General features: G+C 46.5%; 1 protein-coding gene across 1 annotated transcript; it reads left to right on the top strand.

The window, feature by feature from the left end:
• Positions 1–8,455: 8,455 nt before the first annotated feature.
• On the top strand, positions 8,456–11,780 carry LOC109737974 (protein NRT1/ PTR FAMILY 3.1). Its single transcript, XM_020297083.4, has 3 exons — positions 8,456–8,806; positions 9,486–10,308; positions 10,628–11,780. Exons 1-3 carry the CDS (start codon positions 8,503–8,505, stop codon positions 11,538–11,540), a joined length of 2,040 nt encoding a protein of 679 aa, XP_020152672.3. The 5' UTR covers positions 8,456–8,502; the 3' UTR covers positions 11,541–11,780.
• The last annotated feature ends 7,023 nt before the right edge of the window (positions 11,781–18,803 follow it).

An 18,803-nucleotide genomic window follows, 5' to 3' on the forward strand; every position in this document is an offset into this window, starting at 1 on the left:
GGCACGACGACAGGGTTCGCCAGCCATTCTGGGTACCGAACCTCGCGAATGACACCTGCTGCCTCCAGCTTGCGGGTTTCCTGGACGATGAAGGCCTGCTTCTCCGTGGACTGCCGCCGTGCTCTCTGCTTTACAGGGCGCACGTTGGGGCACACCTTCAGATGGTGCTCAATTACTCCTCTCGGGACCCCAACTAGCTGCTTGGGCTCCCAAGCGAACACTTCCTTGTTTGCCCTCAGGAAGTCGACCAGTGCCTTTTCTTGATCTGGGGCAAGGTCGGCGCCTATGCTAAAGGTGGTGCCGGAGGCCCCGTCCTCGTCGACCGGTATTTGCTTCGTCTTGGCTTGGCCTTGAGTGAATAGCTGTTTCTTCTTGGTTGGCGCAGCCCCCTTGACTCCGGGTTCGACCTTGCCGGCCGGGCAAGCTGACGCAGTGGTCTTGAAAGCGAGTTTGAGGGCCGCCAAGGCTTCCTTGGTGTCCCCGGCCATAGTGAGGACACCCTTGCTCCCCGGCATCTTCATGAGGTTGTAGGCAGGATGAGTAGCTGCCATGAACTGGGCCAGCGCCGGGTACCCGAGGATGGCATTGTATGGGAGGTCGATGCGGGCGATGTCGAAGTCGATTAGCTCGGTGCGGTAGTTGTCGTGCGTGCCAAAGGTTACTGGAAGACGGATCTGCCCCGGGGGGTGGGCGGAGCCGCCGCCGACCCCGGAGAAGGGCTTGCTGGGGCGGAGTCGCTCGAGCGGTACGTGGAGGAGGCTAAAAGCCTCCACAGAGAGCACGTTGAGGCCGGCGCCGCCATCGATGAGGGTCTTGGTGACGGCTACGCTGCAGATGGTGGGGGTGCAAAGCATCGGGAGCACGCCCGGACCGATGGTGGTGGCAGGGTGATCCCGCGAGTCGAAGATCAGGTCGGCCTTGGGCGCTGCCCAACCCGGGGGAGCCCCCTGCCGCGCGAAGACGACGCCGATTTGGCGAAAGAACGGCTTGGCGTGACGATCCGAGGGCGGCGCTTGCGAGCCGCCGAGGAGGGCCGCGACGACTAGGGGTGCTGGTCCCCCGAAGCGCGTGATGAAGAGGTCGCGTAGTTCCTCCCAGGAGGCCACAGAAGATCCCGGCAGATGGAGAAGCCAAGCGCGCGGCATGCCGGTGAGAGCCATGGGGAGACAGTTGGCCATGACCTTGTCGTCGCCACCGGCCTCCAGAACGGCCTCCTCGTACGCCAGCAGGAAGGCCACCGGATCTGCCGCACCGTCGTAGCGGGGTGGCATCTCCGGCCTGAACTTGGTCGGCCACTGTACTGCCTCAAGGCAGGGGTGAGGGCCCGGAGACCCATGGGGCTACTTGGGGCGCCCGTCGATCCAGTCGGAGAAGCGGCGCCGTCCATGAGAGCCGGTCGGGGATGCGAAGCTGTCGAGGGAGCGAAGCTCCGGCGCACCCCTACCTGGCGCGCCAAATGTCAGGTCACGGGTTCCGGCAAAACCCTCAAGGTTCGAACACTGGGGTGCGCGCGAAGATCTCTCCTCTCCCAAGCTCTCGCACTCCACGATCTAGCAGACTAACTCGCCGGACCTAAAGAACACAGAGACACAAAATTTATACTGGTTTGAGCCACCGATGTGGTGTAATACCCTACTCCAGTGTGGTGTGATGGATTGACTCTTGGGCTGGGGATGAACAGTACAAGGGGAAGAACAGCCTCCTGAGGCGAGGTGTTCTTGTGCTGGTGAGCTGGACAAGGGTCCGTCCCGCTCTTCTGTGGTGGCTAGTCCTATTTATAGGGGGCCTGGGTCCTCTTCCCAAATATTGAGCGGGAAGGGATCCCACGACGGCCAAGTTTGAAGGGGAACAACTAGTACAGCTTATCCTGACAAAAGCGGTCTTCGCCTGCCAAAGGCTCTAGTGGTGACGCTGTCTTGGGCTCCACAGTGACCTCCGTCCTGCCGTCCTGCTGGTCTTGGTCTCGTTGCACCGATATGGAAACCTTTGCCTGATGCCTCGGGACTCTGCGCATGCGCTTGCCCCTTTAGCATCAAAGAGGGAACAAGGACACTGCGCGCGCGGGCGCCCGCTTCGCGCCCGCTTGGTTGCGGTCGTCATTGCTTGCGTCATTGGAACCTCGCGAGGTTCGCCCTGCCTTGATCTCTCCGCTCCTCACGAGCCAGCCTGGTGAGGCCGCTCCTGAGGAGGTCTTGCGTCGTCTGCCTCGTGAGGGTCTTGAGTGCTTGCTGGTGAAGATGGGCCGTACGGGCCCGCTGGCAGGCAAGTCTGGGGACCCCCGTTCCCGGAACGACGACAGCGGAGGACGCTGACGTCTGGTATGGGCTTGGCGTTGGCGGACGACCGGGGTGGTAAAGCAGCGGCGTCGATAAGAGAGAAAGCGGGTGCAGAGAAAGAGGAAAAGATGGAGACATGGGTTATGGAAGGGATTTTGGTGGGCCGTGGGTGTCGGAGTCCTACATGGCTGATATTCGAAATTCCGCAAAACCTTCTAGTTTGCTTCTGATTTACGGTAAAACAGACATTCAAACTGGTCTGTGGACTGACGCAGAACATTGTTGAATGGTATACTATATACGCACGTTTGCGAGAGGTTTGAGGGTGTGCTTTGAAAATGGCCTGAGTGTCGCTGATTTAGCGGCGATGGAAGAGAGGGAGTACCTAGCAAAATGATCCAAGCATCGGCGTCTAAGCCTGGATTCCGTTTGACTGAGTTAACCTAAAACTTCCCGTGGCAGAAGAAACCGATTTGGTCCCGTGTCGCTCCTGGGTAGACAGGTGTGGTCGTACAATTAAAGTCCCAGCAAAAAAGAAAGTAGTACAATTAATGTGCCAGGGATGAAAACACACACATGATCAATCAGACGCCGAAATCACCACAGTATTCGACAGTGGCACAGCGACGCCCACCGTGTATACACCTGTGACCAGCACCGTGCCAGGCGTCTACCGAAGTCGACCACGCCTGTCGTCGGCTCGTCGCTCTCCAAACCCAAACCCATTCGAGAAGCCGTTCGGGCCATCCCGACCCAAACACGTAATACGGGATTGCCGGCCGCATGCCCCCACACGCCAACAGCAGCTCGTGGCGCTGACCGGTGAGGTCACGCCAGACGCCACCAATTTTGTCCCGCCCGCGCCGCGAGCCCGGGCGTACATACAGATACAGCGACGTTCCCTCGCGCGCCCGTCCGGCGTGCACCGCCCAGTCCCCGCGCCGCTCGCCACGAACGGCGCACCAGCGCTCTGTCCATCGGCCCCTCTCGTCTCTTTACGTGCGCGGCCGGAGCGAGCCGGCGGAAAACGCCGCCGCCGAATCTGCCACGTCCGCGCCGCGCCAGTGCCCAACAAGCCGGAAGGCCCGGATACGGCGATGGGACGGCGGATCGCCACCACCGCGGCGCACCGCGCTGCGCTGAACACTTGTAAAGCGAGTTCGGTGCGCCAATCATCGAGAGCTCGTGAATGGGACCGGCAGATCGAGATGATCTTGGACCAGCGCGCCAGCCAAGCCTTAGCTCGCCGCGGTCGCGGTCGCGCCCGCTGTGACCCGCACTACTGTCTACCGCCTTTGATCGGTAATTTGGACATGCACGGTGCACCGCGCACGGACATCCCGGAGCGCACCTCCCATGATGGTGTATTCTAGTGCATTCCTGCTATACTACATTGATCACCTGCCGTGCCGGTCAATGATTATCGATTATCTACCGTGTGTCGTGTGCAAACTTCAATTCGTGTCTTCATTGTGGGCTAATAGATTACCCGTAGTACTACAAAAGATACGACGATGGTTCTTCTAATCATCAGACGTTAAGAGAGGGGAGAGGATAAGATTTGCCGCATCGCTAGTTTTGTACCGGAGGCGATAGCCGCCACAACCGCATCATTTCGCACGACCGAAATTTTCAAATGAATGCCAACCAGGTCGACCGGAAGTCGCACAAAGTTAAGGCTCACTGACTGAGTGAGGACCATCACCACGACTGAAGGCTCGAGCGACCGGCCTGCCCACCCTAAGCAAGCACGGGCGAGCTATCAAGCATTGCGGCATGGGCAACAAGCCAGAGCTTGAAGCAGTCGAACCACTGCCCACCCTAAGCGCAAGGCACGTGCCTGCCCGGTTGCGCTTGGCAGCATGATCATGCTGAGTTGCCACTAGATCGACAGCAAAAATAGAGAGCCGAATTCAACTTGGCCACGGACGCGCGCGATGGCTGGCACCCGATGGGAACGTAGCAATCCTGCAGCACCCGAGCCAAAAGACAGGCAACAAAATGCAATCCTGTCGCACGCAGTCGCAAGGCACATGCGAGAAGCCACAAGTGACAACGTAAACAAGCAGACATGAGTTCTTCCTCCTTTAGATTCATCGAGTCTCGTGATTTCATGCTAAGATGTTAACGCAAAATCGAACACGGTACGACGCACACAACCTATGCACGATTCTTGTAGGATCCAACGGAATAGAATGAAAATTCTAGGCATGATTGCAGGGGCTATGCGGAGTTCCGCTGCCAATCGGCAGGCCGCCAGTGCATACAAAAAAAGAAAAAGAAAGATCAGAGTTTATGAGGCCCCGTCCCGTCTACGGCGGTTCATCTGATCTGATTTGCCCGTGAGCTGAATCAGCCAACCCCTGGCGCTTGGCAGCACTAGCGTCTGTAAATGCTACTAGTAGAAATCGGAGCACTTCCTGTCCGTTGAATGGAACTTAGCATTGGGTGGGTCCTTTTCTCGTCTTGTTCACTGGCAGTAAGTTTTCAGTTTTCACACAGGTGGCAATAAACTATCTGCAGCTTGCAAAATACTGAGTAGAAGAATTGCTGGCTGACAATCATGATCAACGTCAAGGTTCTTGAGATGAAAGAGAGATAACCAATATTCAGTAGTTCTTTCTTCCGCCGAAAAGAACTGCACTTTTTGTTACTTCGGAGGAAGATCCGACGTCTCAATCTAGTCAAACTACTGTAATAGCTAGGCATGGCACTAGAACTGTTTCAGTACAAAAATAGTCAGCACTGCTTCACTGATTACGCTCGCATATTCAGGCACCAGCACTGGTCAGGATCAATTCACGCCGATCTGAATTCTCTCCATGGAGCAGGCCCTGTTCGGAACACGGATGTTCTTCATGGCACCACACTTGTGAACCGAGTTACTTGAAATTCCAACATGTCAGAATCAGATCAGGATCTCGCATCCCCTTCCCAAGCTCATCCAGCCAGCCGCAGTAATGGAGTGAGGTCGTCGTACTAAACCTGCACCGAGGACCAGCCCATCACAGTAGCCGTACAGGGACTACATACATAGGCCTGGTTGTCCGTTGCCCGGTGCCAGTACCGTCCGTAAGCTGTCCGGTGAACACAGGCTGACAAACGGCACCACCCTTGCCTTGCCCGTGACAAGGCCTCCGGCAAACTAGCTAGCTAGCGGGCAGCCGTCCTTCTCCGTCGGCATTGACGCGTAGGCGTAGTAGCTTGGATCGACCCACGACGCCGTTGATGTGCATGTTCCGTTTTAGCTGACGGTTTGGTTACCTCTTCCGGACTCCCGCTCCCGGAAAACCTTTGGAGGTTAGGTTGTAGTGGAGGCGCTTTCGGCCAGTGTTAGTTCAGTTAGGGCATCTACAATGCCAGCCGCTAGTATAGGCGCTTACGGAAAAGAAAATAAAGATCATAAAATTAGAAAAATACTTAAGCGCCTTGCCTTCCAACGGCAGGCCCTAATTGTGTTCAATAACTAATGAACTCGGGCGCTTCGAGCGGGTAGAAAAGAGGCTAAGCGCTCGATGCATCATGTTGCTTCGATGCCTAGCTAAACACCAGGATTTCCTAAACTAACCGCTAATTGGCCGGGAATCAGATCCTGACGCTCGTCCTAAGCGTCCGCGTTGGACATGCCCTTAGGGGAGAGATGGAATGGCCCGCGCAGCGGCAACAGTGGATTTCCGGCCCATGTGTCGGGCGATAGGGATGGCTGGAATCTTCAGCCGACGTGATTGGAAAGACTTTCAGGAATATAGTTTAAAGATGGAAAATTGTTTAATGCCAGTACAGCCATAGAGAGATGTCACAGTTCTAAGTCGATTTTTAGTTAATTGACGAGTACTCCCTCCATCTCATAATGTAAGACTTTTTTGACACTAGTGTAGCGTCAAAAAAAGCCTTACATTATGGGATAGAGTAGTAGATAATTGCTCAATAATTAACGAAAAATCAGACCCAATCGATACAAACAAACCACATACGAACTACTCACAAAATACGAAACCGCGTGACCACACGGTCGACTTGACAACCAATCCCAACACACAACAGTCATGGATCCCCATACATATTGAGAACACCTCGGTCGCCACCAAACCAGGAAGACAAGACAAACCATGAAGATGATCCTAGTGACTAAGAAACATCCATTAAGAAGCCGCAAATGCCTTCCCCGTGACACCATTCTTTTTGCGCATGGTTCTAAACCATGAGAGACTTCTTCACCTTCTTGATTTTGCCCCTAGTAGCCTTTTCTGCCAGGTAGCAATCAGTCGTCTTGGCAAATCCAGGGCTAGACGCCTCTAAACTCATGAGCAACTCGCAAAAATATTTCAGAAAGAAAGCATGTAGACATTAAGATTCATGCACACATACATGTAGAACCGGAGAAAGCCGTTATAAAAAAAAACTCTTAACTTTTACGGACGGTGTTTTAAGAGTGATGTGTGTAGAGTAAGGCGGGTGGCTAGTGATATCTTTTACCCAAAATGAAAGCCGTTGTAGTCTACGGATCGTTCCTTCGCCTCCGTAGGTGGTTAGTATGTTTTGGCATTATGTTTTAAATTTCTGTTTTGATCTAATGGCATTTTCTGTGTTTATTTTTTATTTCCATGTGCAAAACACCGCTGATTGACGATTGGAATTGGCAATCATATGCTTCCAGCGGTATCACTCCCATGATAAGATACACCATTGGTTTACATTTTGTGTACTTATCAAGGATGTTATCTGGTTGTCACTATCATTTTGTATAAACGCCTTGTTTCTGGTATTTTGTTCTGTCCAGTTGCCCTGTAATGTGCTACTTAATCTTTGGACCCTCTCTATGTAAATGACTTGCTCTAATTATTATCAGTGGTCTTTTGACTTGTGGTATGTGTTGCTTTCTATATAAACAACCTGTTGTAATCCCTATCCATCAAACTGTGTTAATTTTTGTCTATTTCTTTGTGTTAAACTGGACGCATCTCAATCATACTGTGCAATGTCATCCCACAAGGCGCACTCCCTATTTAGCATAGCACCATTCGAGATATTGTAATGTTCTACAACTCGCGGCTGGACTGGGGCAACTGCTCTATCAATCTGGCTTGCTTTTGGTATATTATACTTTTGTCCTTTGTAATGAACTTATTGACATGGGCGATCACTATGGCTTGATTATGTGGTATGAACTGGAACTTTATGCTTTGTGATGAAATGTTATAGTTTGGGTCTGGTTTTGAGCTCCACTTTATAAAAATACATGGTTTACAAGCATGGATATATGTGAAGATTTCTTGAGTGATTAACCATAGTTTTGCATTTGGCGTGCTGGACCGTTCGGATGGACAGAGCAATTTCAGTTGAATCAAGATATCTTTTGCTATATCATGAATCATGATCTTATGAACTTCCCACTCTATTGGATATGGTGTCTTTATACCGAATCATATATTTCCTTGCTTGAGATGGACCAAAATCAGAGTGTTGGACACGCAACGCGCGCCAAGGCGCGGTCCCGATCTAAAATTGATTTTGCCTTATAGTTTCAACATGGATTACTACTGACTTAGCATTATCTGTTTGATCAAAACGTTGAGATCGGCATCTCGCGCCAAGGCGCGATCCCGTTCTAGTGGATAGTGCTCACTACGACCAGATCACTACCATGTTAAAAAAAAAGAATCCAACAAATCCCAGATCGTACACTGGGTTAATTAGTCTGAACCAACAGTGCACAGTGACAGGTGGGGTGGTCGATGCCATTCCCTCCCTCCCGCAGGTTCGACCCGTCGCGCCTATATATAATTTGTTTGAAAGTGCATGCTTGGCGCGGCTATGTGGTGTTGAGCTAAACTCTTAAACTTCTTATTAATTAAACTCTGAGTCCAGTTGTGCTCTACATGGCAAAGTCAGGAACTTAACTCTGAAGAACCGTGAAAACCTTCAGTCATCTCTACTCCAAAAGCGAAAAACGAGGCAGATCAAATAACCTTTGACGTTGGCAAAGTTCCGGAAACACAATCCCTTTTTTATCCCTGGATGATTGCAATCATTCGGCTGGCACTAAAAGGAAAGAAAAGAACCCAGAATGGACATGGATAATGCTCACTACGACCACACCACCACCACGTTTCATTTCATAGCCAGCATTGCTTTAGTATTTTTTTTCTCAAAAAATCCAACAAATCCCAAATCGTACACCGGGTTATTAATTAGCCTGAGCCAACAGTGCACAGTGACAGATTGGATGGTCGGCCGCCGCGATGCTTTGCTGCCCCTCCCTCCCTCGGCGCGCCTATATATACGTAGCTCCATCCTCCCATCACATGTAGGGGCATGTGAAGGCCAAGGCCACTGCCGCACACTCGCATCTGGCCTTGCTCTGCCCGCCCGCCATAGCTCCAGAGCTCAGCAAGCAGCAGCTCGAGCGCTGATCAGTACCTGCCACAGTGCCGCTGCCATGGCGACCACGCCGCCGGTGGGCAGGGACGGAGATGGCGGCCGGAAGAAGAGGAAGCAGGGCGGCTTCAAGACCATGCCCTTCATACTAGGTGAGAGCTGCTTGCTCGCATTTGCGTCTGCTGTCTCGGTAGATTCATCCTGAATATCATCTGAGGAAACAAGCCAGCATTGTAGAGTCCATCCCATCTTGTAAAGTTCCCGATTTGGGCGGCAACTTAACTCGCCAAGGTCGCATCCAGCGAAGATTACGAACTAGAGTACTTGCATTTTATATGATCTTTTCACTGTACGAAGACGTACGCCTCTCTGTCTTTGGAACTTTGGAAGTCTGGACCAATTTCCTTGCGGTTGGCCAGTAACTTTTGTTTCCTTCCAGTTGGTTTCTTCGTTTTTCTTTCTGTTGGCAGTTGAGCTTCTTGCACAAAATTTCGCACCTAAAACAAAATTGAATGATGGCAAGTTGGCAAAAACTGGAGTAGACAAACAATTGGACATACGTAGAGCATGATTGGTTTGATGCCAAAAGTTGGCATGCCAATATTTGGCAAATGCCAAATGTTGGCTACCAATTTTCTTCTCAACCTCACAAAAAGTTGCCAACATTTGACAAATTTTGATTTTGCCAAATGTTGGCTTGCCAAATATTGCCAATGCCAATTGTTGGCATCAAACCAATTATGCTCGTACTTCAGTACATGCCATCATTACTGAAGCAACTTTTCAATTATCTTCTCATCACTTTTGCTACGTCCAAAATTGTGCTGGCAGTGAACGAGGTGTGCGACAGGTTCGCCACGGCCGGCTTCGGCGCCAACCTCATCACGTACCTGACGCAGCAGCTGCACCTGCCGCTGGTGGAGGCGTCCAACACGCTCACCAACTTCGGCGGCACCTCCAGCCTCACGCCCATCCTCGGCGCGCTCGCCGCCGACTCCTTCGCCGGCCGCTTCTGGACCATCGTCGCCGGCTCCGTCTTCTACCAGCTCGGCATGCTCGGCCTCGTCGTCTCCGCGCTGCTCCCGTCCCTCCGCCCGGGGCCCTGCTCCCCTCCCGCGGCCCCGTGCCGCCGCGCCAACGGGCTGCAGCTCGCCGTGCTCTACGTCTCGCTGCTCTTCACGTCCCTCGGCTCCGGCGGCATCCGGCCGTGCGTCGTGGCATTCGGCGCCGACCAGTTCGACCAGCAGGAGGAGCAGGAGGAGGAGGAGCACCGTGGCGGTGGTGGGGGCACGGAGGCGGTGGCTGGGAAGAAGCGGCAGTACTTCAACCTCTACTTCTTCACCATGGGGTTCGCCGTGCTGCTGGCGCTGACGGTGGTGGTGTACATCCAGGAGAACGTGGGGTGGGGTTGGGGGTTCGGGATCCCGGCCATCGGCATGCTCGTCTCCATCGTCGTGTTCGTGGTCGGCTACCCGCTCTACGTCCGGCTCAAGCCGGGGGGCAGCCCGTTCACGCGGCTGGCGCAGGTCGTCGCCGCGGCGTACAAGAAACGGCGCGCCCCGCTACCGGAGGACCCCCGCATGCTGTACCAGGACAAGGAGCTGGACGCGCTCATCTCCACCAACGGCAGGCTCCTGCACACCAACCAGCTCACGTAAGTGCTCCGCCGTTCCGTGCCGTCTCGTTATCGCTGGCTTATCGTGCATGTGTGGCTCGGCGCCGGCGTGGACGAATTGTGCTCGCCATGACGGCTGCTTTTGGTGGCAGTTACATTATCAGTGCACAAAGGGAGAAAACAAACCAAATAAAGCAAGAGCGCGTACTGCTTTACTAGTTTAAACTGCGCCTCCTTCTTACCAATTTTATGCCACGTACCTCCAGTAGCTAGCGTCGATGGAGACGCGCACGTGTCCACGTACGGCTTCGGAGCTCATCTGATGGATGCATGCATGTTGCCGTGTGAATTGGTGCAGGTTCTTCGACCGGGCGGCGATCGTGACGCCGGGGGACATGGCCGGCTCCGGCAAGCTGGACCTGTGGCGGCTGTCGACGGTGCACCGCGTGGAGGAGCTCAAGTCCATCGTCCGCATGCTGCCCATCTGGTCGGCCGGCATCCTGCTCGTCACCGCCGGCTCGCACAACAACAGCTTCACCATCCAGCAGGCGCGCACCATGGACCGCCACGTCACCCAGCACTTCCAGATCCCGCCGGCCACCATGTCCATCTTCACCACCACCGCCATGCTCGTCACCCTGGGCCTCTACGACCGCGCCTTCGTGCCCCTGGCGCGCCGCTTCACGGGCCTGCCGTCCGGGATCACCTACTTCCAGCGCATGGCCGTCGGGCTGGCCATCTCCATCCTCAGCGTCGCCACGGCGGCGCTCGTCGAGGCCAAGCGCCGGGGCGCCGCGGCCGAACACGGGCTGCTGGACACCCCGGGCGCCGTCGTGCCGATGAGCGTGTTCTGGCTGGTGCCGCAGTACGCCATCCACGGCGTGGCGGAGGGGTTCTCGTCGGTGGGGCACATGGAGTTCCTGTACGACCAGGCGCCGGAGAGCATGCGCAGCACCGCCGCCGCGCTCTTCTGGCTCTCGGCCTCCCTCGGCAGCTACATGGGCACGGTGCTGGTGACGGCGGTGCAGAGCGCCACGCGGGGCGGCGGCGAGTGGCTCCAGGACAACATCAACCGGGGCAGGCTGGACGCCTACTACTGGCTCGTCACCTGCCTCATGGTGCTCAACCTTGGCTACTACCTCGTCTGCTTCCACTTCTACACCATGAAGCCACTGGAGGTGGCGGAAGACGACGGCGACCACGAGAAGGAGTGCGAGCTGTCCTCCGTCCACAAAAATGGCGACGGCGGCGCCGCCGGCGGGCTGGTATAAGATCGTGTAGAGGGAGGGTATAGTAATTACGGGGAATCTGGTTAGTAAGCACTAGTAACTAGTTACAGAACACATGCGTGCACAACCGTTGCAACGTCCAAATGGCCTTGGATCTAGCTAGTATAGTGAGTATCCCGTGACAAGATCCAATTGTGAAGATAATGTTCCTGATCTTGTCGCAAAAGAAAGAAAAAGAAGATAATGCAGCAAAAGGCAACCATGATATATAGAGTATCTCTTGTTAATATGCCTTCCTGGATCATCTTGTTCCCTTTAATAATTGGAGTAAGACGACGAGGGCCCGGTCCCTTGTTCTCTTGTTCAGGTCACATGTAATTTGCACGCACCATTAAAGAGCTACTCCCTCTGTTCATTTTTATAAGACCTTAAAGACATTTCAGACAATATGTAAAACAACCTATTTTGAACTGTCTGAAACGACTTACAAAAGTGAACGAAAGGAGTAGTATAAACAAGAGCAAAATCCAGTGATCGCATGCAATGGATTTACTCCCTCCGTCCACAAATAAAGTGTAATATAAGATGTTTCAGATATTTTAATAAAGACTGCACACGGAATGAAATGAGTGAACAAATTAGACTAGGATGTGTTCATAAACATTTGATTCGCAAGAAAGTTAGAACATCTTATATTTATGAACGGAGAGAGTACTCGTCAAGTAGTAGTAACATGATACCGTGAAAAGGTTCCTAGCTTCTCGACACCTGATCAATTACTACCTATAGTATTCACCGATAGTAATCCTATGGATTGTTTCCATCTTCCGTGTGTGCATCAAAATTACATAGTAAATACTACAGTCTATAATTCTGTTTTGCGATTGTGCATCCCGTCCCATCAACCTAGAATTTCTTTGGGACCGGCTACGGGTCAGTCGCCTGATTAAAGGAAGTGGGTCAATCTATTCCTAACAATCGAGGGAACCAAAATTGTGGACACTCAGTTTCAGTGTTATAGCACAACTTAAGTCTTTTTGCATACAAAACCAACAGAAGCTCAAAAGACTTCTTGGGCCCAATGCAAAACAATGGCATGTTGATAAACAAAAAAAAAAAAAAAGGAGTTTTCTACTGAAGAATGAATTAGTTAATGCGTAAAATGACAAAAAAAATTGCACACAACTTCGACAAAAGTTGCACATTTGTATGATATGCAAAAATAAGCATATAGGAGTGGAATTTATGCAAAAAAGAAATTTTGTAAGAAGGAATGAATTATTTATTTTTATATTTGCAATCTCACACATGTATATTTAGTTTTATACATGCATACAATACATATATGCATATGTATATATCAAAAATGTATTATTACGATAAAAATAAGCATATACTAGTGAGATTTCCGCGAAAAAGAGTGTTTTCCAAAAAGTAATGGATTAGTGACATCGGTATACCTTTACAAAATAAAAGAAAACGGAAAATAATAAAATAAAAAATGAAATAAAAACTAAAACAAAATAATAATTCAATGAAGTTTTCTATGAAGAATGAATTCGTGGCATCGGTTTTACCCTTTTGGAAGAAACAAAATCAAAATAATGAACTTTTCAAAAAAGAATTAAATAGTACCTTTCAAACTTGCAACCAACTTTGCACTAAAATTTCACTTTCCGAAATATGCAAAGAATAAACATATAATAGTGCAATATTCACATTCTACTATAATTGACACACATATTATTTAATATTTAGTACTCACATATATACTTACACACACAAAAATAAAAAAAAAGTTTTATAAGAAGGAATGAATTAGTGGCATTGGTATTACCCTTTAAGAAGAAAGAAAAGTGAAAAAAATAAAAGAAAATAGTGATAAAATTGGCATATAATTTACACAAAAGTTACATTTTTATAATATGCAAGAATAACCATATAATTGTGGAATTTCACAAAAAAAGATGTTTGCTAAGAAGTAATAAATTAGTGACATACTAACATTGGTATTACCCTTTAAGAAAGGAAGAAAATGAAAAAAAATTAGAAAACTCAAAATAATTTATTTTTCAAGGAAGAATAAATTAGTGGCATTGGTGTTACCATTTAAGAAGAAAGAATTTTTTTTGGGGGGGGGGGGGGCGATCTAAAACAAACAGTGACAAATTTGCACAAATATACATAAAAATTGTGTTATTTTAAAATATACAAGAATAAGCATATAAAAGTGTAATTTTTGCAAAACAAATCTAGGAACGAATGAATTAGTGGCATTGGTATTATCCTTAAAGTAGAATAAAAATAAAATAAGAACTAAAACTATATCAAAATAATGAATTTCTATAAAAGAAGAATTAATTAGTGGTGTAGGTATACCTTTAAGAAGAAAGAAAATTAAAAAAACTTGCACACAAATTTGCCCCGAAATAGCACTTTTTGAGATATGCAAAACAATTATCATATAATTATGAAATTTTGGCACAAAATATATAGCATTTGTTTTATATATATATATATATATATATATATATATATATATATATATATATATATATATATATATATATATATATATTATATGGGACACCTAGGTGCCTGGGCACCTAGGTGCCCGTTATAGTAAGTGATATTCATTATGCATGACATACAATCCACGACATATGACTTTCCAAAACTTTGTTTGCATGCACTATCAGCTCTAATAGGCAATTATTGCTTTCCAAAAGCAATATCCTACTACTTTCCTTTGCATTGATTCCTTTCCAAACAAAAAGGGTATGTATATTCCTTTCCAAACAAAAAGGGTATGTATATATGATCTGATTTTTTAACGTATCAGATATGACCAAATAATACGAAATATTGTCGCAAATGTCTATATGTGTAATTACGACGTATATTATGCATTCTTCTGATGTTTTACTTTTCAAGGTTTGTAGTGTTAAAAAAATTAGGGCGGGGTCACACTTTTTGGCGACTAATATTTTTATTCAAAATAAGGCCATCAGATAATATAAAATGTAATCCTAATTATTTTTTACTTTTAGAAATATATATGATGCATGCTGAATATCCACACACAATTTTTTTTCTACGTACATATACCCACACACAATTTTTTTAGTTTTAGTAATGTACGTTGCATGCCAATACCCATACGTGATTTTTCGTACATACATGGACCTAACATATCATACCCGCATATCCTTTTTCAATACATGCATGCTTTGAAGATATACATAAAACTGATACACTTTGAACGATACATAACCCAAAAAAATGATACACCATTTTTAATACACGTAAATTATTTTGAGACATACCTATAAATGATATTGGAGATATACCCAGAAATAGTACAATTTACATATACGATAGATATTGACCAGGTATATGAAAAAGTTAGTACGTGACTAGGTATACAATTTTTATAGGTATATTAATTAGTACGTGACTAGATATACGATTTTTATAGGTATATAAATTAGTACGTGACGAGGTATATGAATTTTTATAGGTATATGAATTAGTACGTGAATTTTTATAGGTATATGAATTAGTACGTGACAAAGTATGTAAAAAAATAACACATCAATAAAATACATGCACCATGCATGACCATTAATTGTTGATTTTCTCTTTCTTGTTTAATGAGGGCATTAAGTGTCCTGATCAAGCAATAATTCTTTCCTAATTAAAGTGTCAACGTTTAATCCATTAGTTCTAGTACTAATACACGTGCACGCATTTTAGTGTAATCCGACGGTTTGTAGGCAAGGTGCGCAGGCACCTAGGTGCCCCTATATATATATATATACACACACACACACACACACACACACACACACTCACTTAACATCCCAAAAATACCCGCAAAAGAAAAAACATAAAACAACTAATAAAGGAAAGAGAAAAAAGCACCAAATAGAAAAAACAAAGGAGGAAAACGAGGGCTATGTCCGCACTGGAATGGGCTTCTGCCTATTAAATAATTGACTGACTGAATGGTTAGTCAGAAAAGTCCAAGCCAACACACAGACTAACCTAGAAAAAAAAGATACACGAATCTTGAAGCAGAAATCAAAGGCCCAAAAATCAGCTGGCCCAAAATTAATTTTTAGGCAACTTATGTATAGCTAAACTGAATTTCTTTTAGTTTTACGTGACAAACGTCAAAAACGGAGGTGCATGTGGCGATCTTGTGAACTATTAACTCCACCAATGCAGTCTTCTTACACGATTAGGGTGTAATTTAACTCCACCATGAATGCGCCTCTGTGTTGAAAGAGCATCTAGGCGTGAGCGAAACATCACCATTTCTGATGCATGAGATGGTGGTGTTAACCTTAAAATGACCTTTAGGAGATGTGTAAGCAATTGGCTGCTTCTTATGTGGTTTCATTTGGTTCACATTGCTGGGTCTATTCAGTTCTCCAATGACCCAGAATCAGTTATTTGGAAGCTTGAATCCAATTGTATTTATATTGTTAGATCATTGTATGCCATGGTGAATTTTAGAGGAATAACTCCTATGCATATCCCTGATGTTTGCTACATAAATCTCCCTCCTAAAATCCACATACTTGTTTGTTTTCTAGCTCATAATAAGTCACTCACTAGAGAGGTAACCTACCTAAGAGCAAAATTTGGAGCTGTTCTGCCTCTTGTGTAATGAAGACAAAACTTGCATGCATTTGTTCTTTGTGTGCGCTGTTGCTAAAGAAGTATGGAGATATATTAACACCCTCTCTGGAACTTACTTTACTGTGGACTTTGAATACATTGCTAAGTGGTGATTAGTACTCCCTCCGTCCCAAAATAAGAAAAAGCATCAAGCAATCGACCTTATTCATATTGCAACCTTATGGGCTCTTTGTAAGCATAAAAATGACCTACGCTTTAACACATGTTCGTGGCTTGGTGTGTAGGTAGTTCTGAGAGGCATAGCTATAGCATGTTCTCAATGGGAAATTCAATTCCTCGATCTTGCAAAACAGCGCACGTTGGAGATCACAAGTTCATTATATATGGGTATTGGCCAGGAGCCCACCTCCACCGATGTGACCGGATACAAGCTTATTGGATGGTGGTTGAAGTCGTCTTTGCTGTTAGGCCCGTCGGCCGCTAAGAATTATTCTCATGGGCTGCTGGGGTATTTGGTCCATTAGAAATGACAAGATCTTCAGACAAGTTGTCACTCACATTCTTAATTGGTTCCATTACCTCAAGGAGGGCATTTCTACTGCTGCAATCAGAGCTAAGCCAGCAAAGGCTCAGAAGTTACAACCTTGGATTGATAGCCACATGCAGTTTATTGATCATGTTACTCATAACTTACATAGGATGATTCTTCTTTTTTTGTACTTGCTTGATTTGTACATATTACTTATATAATTACCATAGAACAATTGTTCTGCGGTCCAGGGTTCAAAAAATGTAGTTGTTTGGGAATCCACCGTTGCTAGGTTAGCAAAGTATTTACAATAATCCTCTCACTGTCTGATTAAAGATGTCGTTTGGCTCAAGAGTGCATGTGGAGCTTGAATGTGTTGGGCTTGTGTTGCTGATACGAGATCTATGCTTTGTGTGCCATCTACAATGGTCATGTCCATGACTCTAATAATGTAGCATGTTCCCAGACACGGTGTTTCTAAGCTCGAGCTCAAATGAGCTTGGGTAAATAGTAAAATCCGAAGAAAAAAATCTAAACATTTTGGCGAACATTGGCAAATGTTTTGAGTGCTCATAAAATTTCAACATGAAATTACATTCATGAAAGTCATGGCAAAATAAACTAATCGATTCTCCAAAGTTATTATTTGGCATTTTGGAGCACTGTTTTATTTGCCACCACTTACACGAATGTCATTTCATGATGGAACTTTGTAAGGACTTAAAAAAATTGCCAACCTTCGCACACATTTTTTTTGAATTTTATGATTTTATTTATTTTACTATTCATCGCAAGCTCATTTGAGCTCGCGGACAGAAGATGACTTTCACATGTTCCCTCTATAATCTATGGGAATGCTTATTTTTCCTGTTGTAGTTTCTTTTACTTGTTTTAGTTTCTTTTACTTAGTTCTCTGTTGTGGTTGACATGTCAGCATGCTTGCGCGCTTGGTCATGTAAACATTGTTTGGTTTCATTTCAATGAAATGAAGTCGGGACGGTGCCATTTTCATCTAAAAAGAAAGAGCCTCCAAGCCTCAAATTTGGATCAGGGTGATTATTAATAACTAGTGTTTGCAAAAATATTTATTTAACAACCACTATTTTTGAAACTTACTATTTAACAACTACTCCCTCCATCCCACAATATAACATTATTTTTCAAGCTAACATAGCTTAAAAATGATCTTATACTGTGGGACGGAGGGAATAGTACATTATAGACCGACAGTTTGATGAGTTCTTTTGGGACCTCAGTATTGCGGCGACGTTCGATCTGGGAGGTTCCCTATTTGAATGAAATTCCCTAGGATCGATCCATTATCGAATGGAAACATTTAGTCTGGGGACCCGTCCTAAGTGAACGATTGTAGCGGGCTTATACTGCTGGCACGTCAAGCCACGAAAAACCAATCGGCTGAAAACAAAAAAGGGGCTAGGCATAGCCAATCTGCAGTCCCTTTGAACTTTAAAAAAGTCCAAAACACAACAAACAGTAAATGAAAAAAGAAAACCAATGCCACATATAAAAATATTTAAAAATGTTTGTGGGGAACTAAAATCTGCCATAACTAAAAAATGAAAATGAAAATTGACAAAATATGAAAGAACCTAAGTTGCCATGGTCCAAAGATGATGGCCAAAAAATATTGAAAAAAGAAACATCATGTAAAAACTGTCATATGAAAAACAAATATGCAATGGGATGTTTCAAAGATGAATTTGCCATGGTGTAAAAATGATTTTTTTGTTTCAAGAATTTTGTACAAAAAATATGGAATCTTACATGGTTTGTTCGACAACAATTTTCCATGTTCCGAAAAGAAATAACTGACCATGTTCCCAAAATTATTGATCATGTTCGAGCAACTAAATTTTGTTGTTGTCCAATATTGATCATGAGATACATAATAACTCGGACATCTATTTTTTATGCATATTCCATTTTTGTGCAACACGGTTATGAAAACCCACATGAGCTTTTGAATCAAGTACCCGGCCTAGAATCATGATATTTTCTATGGTGCACAAAATATAATTATATGTCAAGCCTTCCGAACGTGGGGTGCGACTGTGGCCTTGGAGGACCCGGTCCATGATCCAGCCATCGCCATCGAGGACCAGCTCGTC

Source organism: Aegilops tauschii, chromosome 1, assembly GCF_002575655.3.
Source record: "Aegilops tauschii subsp. strangulata cultivar AL8/78 chromosome 1, Aet v6.0, whole genome shotgun sequence".
NCBI lineage: Eukaryota > Viridiplantae > Streptophyta > Magnoliopsida > Poales > Poaceae > Aegilops > Aegilops tauschii.

Excerpts from the sequence above, each read along its gene's own strand:
- LOC109737974 (XM_020297083.4), top strand. The coding sequence starts at position 8,503 with ATGGTCGGCCGCCGCGATGCTTTGCTGCCCCTCCCTCCCTCGGCGCGC. Across the intron at positions 8,807-9,485 it reads GACCATGCCCTTCATACTAG|TGAACGAGGTGTGCGACAGG; the intron begins GTGAGAGCTGCT and ends TTGTGCTGGCAG. Across the intron at positions 10,309-10,627 it reads CTGCACACCAACCAGCTCAC|GTTCTTCGACCGGGCGGCGA; the intron begins GTAAGTGCTCCG and ends GAATTGGTGCAG.